Source organism: Alligator mississippiensis, chromosome 10 (genome assembly GCF_030867095.1).
Source record: "Alligator mississippiensis isolate rAllMis1 chromosome 10, rAllMis1, whole genome shotgun sequence".
NCBI classification, from domain to species: Eukaryota; Metazoa; Chordata; order Crocodylia; family Alligatoridae; genus Alligator; species Alligator mississippiensis.
Genome location: NC_081833.1, coordinates 77,712,486 through 77,725,885, shown reverse-complemented (window position 1 = coordinate 77,725,885; position 13,400 = coordinate 77,712,486). Strand labels below are relative to the sequence as shown.

The window sequence follows — 13,400 nt, the reverse complement described above, 5'->3', positions numbered from 1 at the left end:
CTCTCTGCTGCTACTTGCCTTCAATTTAAAGCTCTCTGGTGCAAGGACTGTGTACTCCTATATGGATTGAAAGTGCCTACCACAGTGTTAGGGATGTAATAAAAACAAAAACAACTTAAACAGTGCATCCATTTGGTCTTTGCACAGTTTATCTGCGACTCCTTCTATCTCTTCTAAAAATCTGTCTGGTCTCATGATGATTACTTTTGTTCTTCTCCAAATGTCCTCATACTTTTCTCTCTATTCTTGGCAATGTGGTACACTTGCATCAAGCAGCAGAACAGGAGGAAAGTCTCCCTGCTCATGACTGCCATGGTTCTTAGCTGGTCTCTCGCTGCAAAGACAAGTTTGAGCTGCACCATACCTCTAAGCTTCTCCCCCTCACTATTTTTCAGGTTTCTCTTTGAGTGGATAAAAATGGGATTTAAACCTTAAACTGAATGTATTTTTCTTTCTAAATCTAGACAATGTAAATTCAATCTGAGATTATGATGAACACCTACCATCAAGGTTTCAATTAACTATATTCTAATTAGGTCATTTCATTTAAAAAATGAGTACATATTTTAAGTCAAGTTTTAAAGAAAATAAAACTACAGAACTGGTAGGGGAATAGTCTCTTCATTTCAGTTTACTCAGCTAGTTCAGGGGTGCTCAAACCCTGGTCTGCAGAGCCACCTCATCTGGCCCATGGGAATTCCCACAGGTCTGGAAGTTTGGCAGAGACAGAGAGTCATGGCAGCACTTGCTACTCCCCTGCGGTCAAATTTCCAAACCCATGGGGAGCCCCGTGGGCTGGATAATGCAGCCCTGGACTCTATTTTGGGTGCGCAGAGCCTGACAGAGGCAGCACAGGGTCCAGATTTGATAAGCTGGAATGGGTAAAGGTGGCACAGGTCTGACCAGGGTACACAGGTTCCAATCCAGGTGCATAAGTAAGGGGACACAGTGTGGGGTTCAATCATGGCAAGACAGCACAGGGCCCCGATAGCCCCCAGGGCCGATCCGGGTCACAGACCAGCCCTGCACCCTTCATCCTGACTGCAGGACCAAAAGGTAAAGCACCACTGCTCTAGTCCAATGCAATGACTGATTCATTCAAACCAACTGGGAACTGAAAAAACAAGAAAGCCTGTTTTCCTTTCTTGCCACGGCAGGGGGTCAGACTAGATGATCTCCTCAGGTCCCTTCTGACCCTACCAACTATGAAACTATGAAACTTTTCCATACAAAAGAAAAAAAAAGGAATTAGATGGTGATATTGACACCTACACTAATACTAAACTCCTGAGAACATGGTGACGTCAAATGTTTGGACTGAACCAATCTCTGATCATTCTTTTTTACATATCCAGCAAGCTTAAAGATATTTTTCAGTGATAAAAATCCTTAAAATTATGCTTTCTGCTTGTAATTTAATTTCAATTCCCATTCAAACGGTACTTTAAATATATCACGCAAAGAAATTAATCTAGGTAATAATAACTGCATCATCATCTAACAAAATGTAAAAATTAAGAATCTGAATAAATGTATGTCAAGCTACAGGATTTCTTAAATAACTATATATACATAGTACATCCTCCTATTGGCTAAATGTAGTACCAAATTTCATGTAAAGATGATACTTAGTTGAAACTGAATGTGTTTCTAGAACTACAACAAATGAGAATCACGTTCTCTTTCAATAATAAGTACAAAAATATATATATATATATAAATATGAAACAAAAATTAAAATAAGTTATTACATAAATGTTTCCTGCTGCTGTTTTAAATTACTGGATTTGATACTAGTCTTGAAATACCCGAGCAGTAACTATATGGGGGATGCGATAGATTATTCTCTCTGACCCCAGGGGACGGGACAAGAAGTAACAGTCTTAAATTTCAACAAAGAAAATTTAAATCGGAGATTAGGAAAAACTCTCATTGAGAGTGGTTAAGCACTGGAATGGGATACCCAGAGAAGTTGTGAAATCTCCATTTTTTTATGTTTTTAAGAATAAACTAGATGCACATCTGACTGGGATAGTTTAGACAAGGATGATCCTCCTAAAGTCCATGCCAACCCTACTGTTCTATGATTCTATAAACCTATTATTTTAAATATCTGTGATTTAAACCGAACCACCTTGTTTCTCTCCCCCACTGAGCATCTGTTTCAGATTTTTTCCCCCAAATGAACTGACTCAATTCCTTCCAGACAGATTTTATTTTGGTTTTGCTGCCTAAAATTTCTAATTTTCTCTCTCTACTTCAGGCATTCTGAGTGCTCATCATGATAGTGCCTAAATATTTGCCTCCCCAACATTTCATCTAATTTAGTAACATCAGTGATTTTCATGAACATGCTATTCCCCAGTTCCTCTCCATCAATGAAACTGTTAAATCAAACCAGTCCTAACACATATTTAAGACAACCAAGTGGCTAGAAGTAGCTGTTGTCATTGCCTTTTGTTTACAATCCTTCCTTTCATGTTAGCTTTCCTACACATACTCCATTAAACATTTGCAGTTTAAACGTTCCACATCAGTTTCAATTAAGCCACGGACATGCACAGTAGCAGATGGCACATATATGAAGCCATAGTTGGAGAGAAACTGCACAATATCACACACATGGTGGTGATTACCTTCTGGTACTTTGCAGAGCCACAAGGAATCAATTTAAAAAAACCACATGATGATTGGCACAACTGACTCACTGCTACTGATGATCAATGCAGACATCCCAGACTCCTGCCAATAAAACCTCTCTCCTGCACGACTTTGTACTCTCTCCACATACAACAGAGCTCTGAGCAGACTGACAGCCTGGCCAACGTGACAACTCCTATGTTCATCATCAAAGAGAAAGGAACAAGAAGCTTTTTCAATGCAATTCTTGTCCTTCTACTGCCCTCAGATCACTGCACTTTCCTTTATCTCTTCTCAAACTATAAATGCTTTAGAAATCAACCAAACTTGACACCAATACACATTCTGTGAACTGCCAAAAGGTGACTACAGGCACTGTATGAATAATTCACGTTATAATGATTCACAACGAAGTTTTGGCACGAATGAGTCTCAGTACATTTCATTTGTGGCTGTGGTAGGGGCTAAGGTCAAGAAAGCCAGACAGAGTTAACATTTCCAGAAAGTGTAGCCAATCCAGGTACTTTCTGTTTGGTCTTTGCATGTATTTAATGAGTCAAGTAACTCACCTGCACCACAAGGAACCAGTTTTGCTTTGCAGCTTTCATGAAGTGCCTGGACTGCCCCATGGCTATGTTCAAACTGAAGATCTGATGGCAACATTTTCACCTCCTGTACCTGGAAACCCTCTGGTAAAGGCGAGACGTGCTGACACCTGCAGTAAGCATGTAACAATGCAAGTGACTTGGTCTGATCGCAGGCAGCTCTCAGGGGAGAGCCCTGCAACCTCCATTTAATTAAATAAATAAAGGCAACAAACTTAGAACAGATACAAGGCTATACTTTTTCAAGCAACATGAATTTAGTCTGTAAAATTCAGTGCCAGAGTGCACTGGCACAAGAGTGACTTTAAAACTGATCTAGTTGTAAAATGGTGCACATCCCTAACTTTAGCATATAAAATACGTCAACCTTGTTGATCAACAATGAAGTTTAAGTCAGTAACAGGTAGCTTGCACCTCTAAATGACCAACACCAGTTAAATCTATACAGACAAGACTTGAAGCTGCTTAGGCATGTCTATGTTAGACCCTGTTTGCACTCATCAGCTACCCCTGGTAACTGTGCCTGCAGCACCATCCACCGGCAGAGCGAGTTCCCCACTATCTAATCCCTCTCCTCACTAGTTTGTATTATTACACAGCCCTGAGCAGAGCCTGGGAGAGTGTAATGGAATTTAGAGGAAGGTTTATGTTCACAGTATCTGATGAAGTTACAGCTGTTCACCAGAGCTCCCCAAGGGATAGATAACAAGGTCTAACAGCCACAAACTCCAGGAAGGCCAATGTAGACTAGACATAAGGAAAAAGTTCTTTACGGTGCTAGGGTCCAGGGTCTGAAACAGACTCCCGCCCGAGGTGGTGCCAGCACCTGCTCTGGACTCTTTCAAAAAACATCTGGATATTTTTCTTGCTGGGAGTCACTTGATCCCACCTGACTTCCTGCCTGTGGCAGGGGGGGACTGGGCTCGATGATCTCGCAAGGTCCCTTCCAGCCCCTAATGTCTATGAAATCTATAAAGCGGGCTGCTGCTTATGACAATTTATGCATCTGATTTAGTTAGTCTATAAAGGGCAAATCTCTCCTGCTTCTGCTGTTCTTGTTTTTATCACATATCTACTGTTGTGAGGTGCATGAAAAGAGACGGAAGATCTCCACTCAAATTCTTCCCTCAGCCACTGACCATTGCAGAAGGGGACTGTCACGAACTGTCCCACATGCACTGTAGCAGATGTTGTGCACGCACATCCAAGGCTGTGAAGAAAAACTGCAGTCTGTTTGGACAATGAAAAATCAATGCTTGCGGTGAAATGATACATAAAGTATTTTGTATGAATATTTGTAATGGCTTAAAAAGAATCTTGTTTAGGTCAAACATATGAGTTAGGGCTTATCTACACTTCCCCAGGAAGCCTTAATTCTGAGCCTTCAAGCAACTACTTTATGCCCTGAACAAGGAAGGCATTATAAAAAAAAACAGCATGTAATCCCATAAGTAAATACTCAATGCTTAAACACAAAAGTTTGTGTAGGCAACTATACACCTGGCACACCTGACTTCCAACAGTTTGCTTTGCAACCTCAAAGGAGAGAGGGTGAGCTCCCATTCTGCAGGGGGGGGGGCCAGGCAGAGTAAGGAGGGGCCCAGGGGTGTTGGGATTAACAGGGATTTGCACAAATTTATTCTGTGCTGCCTGCACTGCAGCTGCTAATGGTGAACCTGGCAAATTCATTCTGAAAGGCAGCAGTGCCTTGGAGATGACGTGGATTTGCCATCGTAGAGAACGGCTCCTCTCCCAGCGTTACCTAGTGTGACTTCAGTTACTTCACACTTAAAACAAGAATATGGAGAAATTATGTATTTTTGTAAAAGGACCCCAACCTGGTTTTATATGGTGACTTCCCAGAACTGAAGGGGTTCATTTCTTCTCTGGGACCTGGGAATCAGAAATGGCTGGGTTGGTATAACGAACTATCAAGAGCTGTAAGCACATGAATGGAGCTACCCTGGAGATACAATGGAGGGTCATCCTCCAGACATTAATGTTAATGACCCACAGCTAGAGCATGAAGCCAAAACCTAAAGGTGTCAAGGACTGTAACAGGAGCCCTACTGGGGGGAGCTGGAATGCGGGCAGCCAGGTCCTACTCCCTGCCAAGACACCAGTGCGAGCCTTGCTTTTCCATTCCGAAATGAAGGGCCCCAAAATATAGCATTCCACTTTACTACAAGCTGTCTTGTTTTTCTGCCAACACTGGGGAGCCAGAGCTGGGGTCAGAGCTTTCAAAAATAGGGAGGCCAGGTTCTTTTGGACTGGCTGAAGGAGCCATAGTGAGGAACAGCAGCGATAAGGTCAGAGCCAGCCGCAGAGCAGCAGAGCCCAGGGCTCCCTCCTGCCAAAAGCAGAAGCCTGGCCTTGTTCTTAGCGGTTGACTTCCCAAGAAACCGTGTGGTGGTCAGGGGCAAGCTTGGGCTGCAGATCCATTAAAGTGCAGAATGACACTTGCTTACACTCCAAGGTGGAGACACAGGACCTTGTTCTGTTGCCTGGTGGTTTTATAGAACTAATACCATTATATGTATGATATGATGTAAGAACTCATGGCTATCTATCCAGCTCCACACTTCACTATTGTTGTTGCAGGGAGTGCTAACATACAGTATCTTTATGTAAGCCACCATAGCATTAATTGTCATTATCTTAAAAATTCCATAAAAATGATAGTTTCATAGTTGGTAGGGTCGGAAGGGACCTAAGCAGATCATCAAGTCCGACCCCCTGCCATGGGCACAAAAGGATGCTGGGGTCAAACGACCCTGGCTAGGTGATCATCTAGCCTCCTTTTGAAGACCCCCAGGGTAGAGGCACGCACCACTTCCCTTGGAAGTTGGTTCCAGATCCTAGCCACCCTGACAGTGAAGTAGTGCCTCCTGATATCTAGCCTGAATCTACTCTCAATCAACTTATGGCCGTTGTTCCTTGTTACCCCTGGTAGTGCTCGGGGGAACAGGGACTCTCCCATTGCCTGCTGGTCCCCCTTGGCAAGTTTATAGGCGGCCACTAGATCTCCCCGCAGCCTTCTCTTGTGGAGGCTGAACAGGTTCAGGTACCGTAGCCTCTCCTCGTAGGGCCTGCCCTGCTGCCCCCTGATCATGCGGGTGGCCTCCTCTGGACCCTCTCCATGCTGTCCACATCCCTCCTGAAGTGCGGCGCCCAGAACTGGACGCAGTACTCCAGCTGTGGCCTGACCAGTGCCGCATAGAGGGGGAGGATCACATCCTTGGAGCTGCTCGAGATGCATCTGTGGATGCACGACAAGGTGTGGTTGGCCTTCCTGACCACGTCCCCACATTGGCGGACCATGTTCGTCTTGGCATCAATAATGACTCCAAGATCCTTTTCTGCCTCTGCACTGACAAGAAGGGAGTTCCCCAGCCTGTAGGTCTGCTGCTGGTTCTTCCTCCCCAGGTGCAACACCTTGCATTTTTCCATATTGAAACCCATCCTATTCTCATCCACCCACCCCTGTAACCTGTCCAGATCTAGTTGTAGCTTGTCCCTCCCTTCTAGCATGCTCACTTCTCCCTACATCTTAGTGTCATCTGCAAACTTGAACAAGGTGCTTTTCACCCCCTCGTCCAAATCGCCTTCCTCAAGTCCAGAAAGACTACGTCCACCGCGACACCTGCGTCCAAGGATTTTGTGACCTGGGCATAGAAGGCCACCAGATTGGTCTGACAGGACCTGCCTCTAATGAACCCATGTTGATTGCTCCGAAGCAGAAACTCCCCTGCCGGCCCGTCACAGATGTGCCCCTGGAGAATATGAATAAAGATAAAACATAATTGGGTGTATAAAAGCACGAACAGGCACGTGTCTAATGCTGCAGCTGTTTCTAATAGCTAGTCTCACAATGAAAGAAGCTGCCAGTACCAGATAGCATCCCTTGCAGATCTAGCTGTTTGACGATCCAAAAAAACAATGAAGATTTCAGACCCACACCCAGACTGACATAAGGGTAGATTTGGGTGGGAGGGTTAGTAAGGTCCAACAGGGACAAAGATTCCCTCTGCTAGGCACCATCACGCACCTTCATGTTTCAGGCATCACTGATTGACCCCAATCCAAGCAAGTAAGGTTCCTTACCTTTCAACAACTGCTCTTTGCATGGCCTCTTGGCTGTATGGACACTTCCCCACAACAATCGCTGAGAAATACACTGGCTGCTCCAGCAAATGCATAAGAAGGGCTCCTTGACATCCCAGCACGTTCCAACGAGCCAGCTTGTCACTGCAGGACATGGAACACGTCCTGTCCCCACGGCCCGGCTTTACTCTTAGCAATCCCACGTGATGGTACTCAACCCCAGGCCCCAGAGCATCACCCAGCTCTCCTGGCACACACTTAGCTCCAGTTCTGTAAACATCCACCACCTTGGCTCTTGTCTGGCCAGGCTCCTGGGCAGCTACTGCACTCATTGTTTGTCCACCTTCAGTGGACGCAGCAGCACTGGGATCTGTGTGTTGTAAACTCCCTTGTTTCCCAGAAACCTGTGAAGTAGCTGGCCCCTCAGCGACCCCCCATGAACAACTGTTGCTGACAACTTTCACTCTTTTGCTTAGTTGCTCACTTTCAGTTTCTTCTGTTTTCCTTTTGTTTTCTGGACCCAAGGGGTCACAGTTCATACCACACTCTGCTGACTGTCTCATCACATCTTCTAAACCAACCGGCTTGCAAGGCTGGTCCTCCGATTCACTCATGGGAATAATGGAGGCATCCCCACCTAGAAGAAAGGAAGCCACATCAGCACAGGCTGACAAGGAGAGCCTTGTTTGTGGCTACTGACCCATGCAGATCCTTTCACTGATGTGGCAAAAGCCACACCCTGCAAGGACCTGAATTCACGAAAATGGATTAAGCATTGGGAACAATGAGTTCTTTACACAACACTACACCCACAGAACTTTGAGCCCACTCTGTCTTGCATGAAAATTCAGATGCAACTTATGCTCCTCCTATGGCTTCAGCATACCTCAAAGAAATGCTAGAAGCCACCTGCACTAAGCAGAGAAGGGCCTGGGATCAAAACAGCAGCAATCATTAAAACAGAGAGTGTAAGAGCATGCGCTCACACAATAATGGAACCCTTCCACCACTCTGCTAAACTGACAGGCCCTAAATACAAAGGTGAGGGATGAACTTGGAATGCAGAGAGGTTCATGCACAGCTGACAGAAGGATATTAAGGGTCATGTTCTCTCTCTCCCAGCACTTAAAACTTGAAAATGCAGTTTCTTCTCATGCATCCATACTGGCAAAGGAAAAACCACCACAGGTTCTTGCATCTAAGTGATGAAAGACTGTGAAGTAACAGAATTATGAATTTACTTTAGGTTCATAGATTTACTTTAGATCTATGAATCTAAAGTAAATTCATAATTCTGTTACTCTTCTGAAGATCTGCTATTGGTCCCAGCCAGCTCAGTCTCAATCAAGCATATCTGTGGCCTATTTGGAGTTGTGCTGTTCACAGACAGGTGTCCTTCCAGAAATGCAACCTCTTCAGTTCAGATATTGTTGGGCTTCTTATGTCAGAGCATAAATCTACTCTGAAGTAATTCTTACAAGAAAAGTCTTGCATTTCAGTTCAAACGAACTTTGCAAGGTACAGACCATCACTAGCGAACAGAACATAAACATACTTGGCTCCCCTGACAGGAGAAAAGGCAGATAAAGTAAAGCAATCTGGAAAAGAGACAGGCTTGAGTATGCTCCAACAGAGCCTCTGGCACGTTTGACAGGTCGTGCAAAAGAAACTGCTGACCTATTCCTCCCAAAACAGGAGAGACTGACACACTCCCTGCTATGCATTAAACAAACCACTACAGCTTTAGGGCCCACATTACTGAAGTGAGATGAGCACTGCCTTGCTCTGACCCAGCAAAAATAGAGGGGGAGATGGCACAGGGTCATCAGGCAGAAGTGAGCAGGGGAGTAGGCAGCAATGCTGCACTTACAAGGAGTGTGGCTAGAGAAGAAAATGAAAGTGATGTGTGGCTTGAGTTTCCACTTCCCAGTCTCCATCCCTGGGCTGAAGATGCTACACTGCTGGTACGAGGCTGCCAGCCCCAGCTGGTGGAGGAGATACCTGATGGACAAGAGAATGATTGAGAACCACTCACAACCTCAAACAGAGTAAAAAAAAATCATGTTTTGAAACAGCCCATGAACCCCTGGCCAGGTTACCAGCAGGGTATGCATGCAAGCATGGAAATTGAGAGGCTACAAAAAGCATACCCCACTCACAGGGGAGGGCCTGCAGCCTACCAGCCTGCAGAAGAAACAAGAGAAAGTGCTGCCTGCATGCAGATAGAACTGCCCTGCTTCATGCACTGGAGGAAGAGGCACTCTGGGTATTTCACTGCATCTATATCATGGCAATGTGAACATCCTGAGGAAACCAGGCATGACTGCACAGGACATGGACTGGGTAACAGCACACTAAGGGCTTAGTGCCTCACCTCTGGAAGCTCCTCTTGGCCACAACTTCAGCATGACTGTCATTGAGAACATCCCCTGCAGCAAAGCACAGAAAAGGTCTGTAATGAAGCATGACGTTGAGCAGTATGTAGGCCAGCAAAACAAGTGCAACAGCAAGTACAGCAGTATCTAACAAGGACAACTTGCCTGTTTCTGCAGACCTTCCCCAGCCTGATTCAGACAGCTGCGCTACCTCCAGATATTTAAACCACCCATCTGTCCCAAATGATTCCCATCACACTTCTGCCCTGCAGTACAGCGACTCACTGCAAGCCTCCAACAAAGGACTGTCGCCTAAGGCCTCTTTGTGCTAGGTTCTCTAGTCATATCTCACAGGAGAGGAGGGTGGGACAGTACCTGGGTGGGAGAACTTTGTCAACCTCATTGCATGGAAGGCAGGAAGCAGGTGCCATGAATAGTGATGAGGAGAATATGCACATTGGAAAATAAAGTGGAATTTATTCACCAAATTGGATATTGAATTTGGGGAACACATGAACTCCCCAAAGCTTTTAGGTTGCAGAGCTAAAAGATGGCATTCTTAACCGCACTTTTCTTCCCGCAAAACAGCAAATGGCAAGAAACTAAGACAAGAGACATTTCAGACATAATTCCCCACATTTTTCTATCTAGTATTACACATTTTGAAGGTAGTGGAGTTGGGCAGGACCACATGTCAGCACTAGGAATGGACATTAAGAGTTACCTGCCCTGCTCAGAGGGTTTTGCTAAGATTGAGAGTCCACACAAACAAATTTTTCCCATGTCAGGAGATGTTATGAAAACCAGCAATGATATTTTGGTGTTTGATAAAGAGGCTTTTCTAATGCACTACAGGTTTCTAAGTTACATGAGAAACATTTATTGGAAAAATAAATGAAACATTTACTTGTTTTAAAGAAAATTGGCTCATAAGAATCAAATTAGACTGGTGCTGAAGGAACTCTGTCTGCTTCTGGGGATAACCTGTCTACACCAAAAACCCAATCACAGTCAAGTCATTAGAGTACCAGCAGACTTGCACCCATGTCTACGAACAGAAGCCTTGCTAGGAAAAAACAATGCTCAAAAATAAAACAACCTGACTTACTAAAACCTAATGCAGATATGAGCAGCTAAGCATAATACATTTCCCATCTCAGAATAAATATTTTAGCTCTTACGAATACAGAAATTACCACAGTGGCACAGACCCAAATTCCACCTACTCCCACAGCCTGTCTCTGAGTGTAGCTCTGCAGGAAGGTGCAAGGATCCTGTAGCTGGCAAACCTGGGATCATCAATCTCACACAGCTGCCTAAGAGTCAGGGATCGACTCAGCCCTGGACACAAGGTTGCCACCTGTTCTCAAACATGCCATTAGCAACACTAGATACTCTCAATAGCCCAACTACAGCCCATCTTTTTTCTACCAGATCTTGTCAAGTTTTTGGCCAGAACACCTTTCTGCTGCAATTTATATATGCCTCACATGAAACAGTATTTCTATCAGTTTTGAATTCCCTTCCTTTTAATGTTGTAGAATACCCCCTTGCCTTTGTGTTGTGGGACAAGGGGGACAGAACCTTTGCTACGCCATTCGTTATCCATGTACTTGGCATCTCCCCAGCATTAGCTTTCTCTTGACAGTGACAATCCCAGTCTGTCAATACTTCTTCAGTTTTTCAGGCCCTTGTTCATTCTCACTGTTATTCTTTGAATCCCCCTAGTTCTGCCCTGTCACCTTCCAGGAGACGGGGTGACAAGTCCTGCAGTTTCCAGAGGACACTGATGTAAGGACACAGTTTTGGCAATATCCTCCATTGCTTATGCACCCTAGACTCGTTGCTCTCTAGGCCATGTATTGACAAGTTCTTGGTCATCCTTTTCCCAGATTGTTTTCCAACATGATTTACAGAGACAGTTATTCTCCAAGAAGTAGCAGCCAGGTGCAGTCTGTGACGGCGCAGAGCAAGGAGAAATAACTTCTCACAGCCTCGGCATCTTCAGGATCTACCACAGATAACTAACTGCTGTGTAAAGGTCTCCTGCACACAACGAAGTGAGGGCACCACTCTCACTTGCCTGGGTCTGGTCAGTAAGTAGCTCTTATTGTGGCGCCCTTTGCACCACACTTAACAGAATTGGACTAGAACAGACCTAAGGTTTTCTTCTCCTTTTCTTTTTAAACACAACAGGCACTTTAGGAGCCTAAAGGACCCACGTGTCCACGTACATGGATTCTGCTTAGTTCCCTTTAGGGGCTGTGGATGGGCGAGCTCAGCAGCTCCACAGGGACGGGTGCTTGTCTTGTGCCCTTGCTCCAGTCCAGGAGACTGAGCTCATGCCAATGACACAAGCGATGGGGAGGCCAGGACCAGTGCTGGTTTCTGCACCACACTTACCGCTTTTTCTCATTTTTGTCTGGCCAATGCATTTTGTTCCAGTCCCCATAGCAACAACTTCCTTAGTTACTGAAAAGGAAACAACATTGGCTGAAAGAACAGCTGCAAAACTCACCACCCGAATAGGAACATCTCAGGCAGCAGACAGGGAGCCCCACGCGCCAGGGCACCGGGCTAGAGGATACGTAGCAGACGACCGCGCAGAGCTGGCCGAGCAGGGCCGCTCACCACGCGGCGTCACCCCAACCGTGACACAAGCCACAGCAAGGATGGACCCCTGGTGTGGGAGCCCTCCTCGCCAGGCAGCGCCAGAGGCCCCAAAACGGAGCACGGTGCCAGGAGAAAGCACGAACAACGAGGTGACTTAGACGGGACGGGACGGGACAGGACGGAGGCTCGTCCCCCCCCCGCACGGGAGACCTGCCAGGGGCCAGTGCCTGGCTCGGGTCCTCGGGGCGATGCCAGAGCAATCTGCTTTTTACCCCCAGGCCGCCGCACGCAGCCCCCGGCGCCAGGTCTGTCACCGTCAAGCGGGCGAGACGTTGCAGCTTTTAACCAGGGCTTCAGGGAAGAGCCAGCGGCAGATGTCGCCGCAGAGGCCGCGCGAGCACCCGCAGCTGGCCGGGAAGCCGCCCGGGGCGGAGCAGCCAGCTCGGGGGGTCACCCCGGCGCGGGAAGGGGGGCGCAGCAGAGAGAAGGCCCGCGCCAAGCAACAGGCACGTGGGGCTCGAGCAAAACGGCAGAGACGCGGGGTTGGGAGAAGGCGTTTTATTAGGCCAGGGCGGGCCGGGCCGGGCCAGCAGCGCTGGCAGCGAGGGCCGGCCGCGGCGGGCGAGTGGGGCCGGTCTTGGGCCGCGCCAGCCTCCCCCTCTGCCGCGGGCGGTGGCGGGAGAGCCCCCTCCCTCGCGGACGCAACGGGCTGGCCCGTCCCCCCAGGACAGACCCTGCTTCCCTCGGGGCGGCCGCCGGGCCGCTCACCCCGCGGGCCCGCGGCCTCGAACCGCACCACGGCCGCCAGCAGCGTCCACTCGCGGCCGCGCTCCGGCTTCCCGCGCCGCGGCAGCGCCCGGTAGCGCTCGTAGCACAGCGCCGACACCTCATCCGCAAGCATCCCGCCCGCCCGCCTCACCCGGAAGCGCTGCCGCGGGCCCCTGATCGATCGCAGCACCGACCAATCCCGAGCCGCCTCGTCCCGCCTCACCCGTAGCCCCACCCTCACGCGCGCTGCTGGCCCGGAAGTGCTCGGTCCCATAGCTGTTCCTCGCTCGGAATG

The 13,400-nt window shown here is 47.4% G+C and overlaps 1 protein-coding gene across 3 annotated transcripts in view; it reads right to left on the bottom strand.

Annotated features, from left to right (window-relative positions):
• Positions 1-13,379, bottom strand: part of ADAT1 (adenosine deaminase tRNA specific 1) — a 29,081-nt gene extending 15,702 nt beyond the window's left edge. Inside the window, exons 1-6 of one of the 3 annotated variants that reach the window (XM_014605695.3) lie at positions 13,106-13,379; positions 12,128-12,196; positions 9,724-9,778; positions 9,220-9,350; positions 7,350-7,986; positions 3,210-3,355 (exon numbers count right to left, since the gene is read on the bottom strand). In XM_014605695.3, the coding sequence (XP_014461181.1) occupies positions 3,210-3,355; positions 7,350-7,986; positions 9,220-9,350; positions 9,724-9,778; positions 12,128-12,196; positions 13,106-13,379 (1,312 nt within the window). Of the gene's footprint in view, positions 1-3,209; positions 3,356-6,783; positions 7,019-7,349; positions 7,987-9,219; positions 9,351-9,723; positions 9,779-12,127; positions 12,197-13,105 lie in introns of those variants that run through there. The other 2 variants (XM_019483720.2, XM_059714035.1) reach the window with 2 other exon arrangements.
• Between the last annotated feature and the right edge of the window lie 21 nt (positions 13,380-13,400).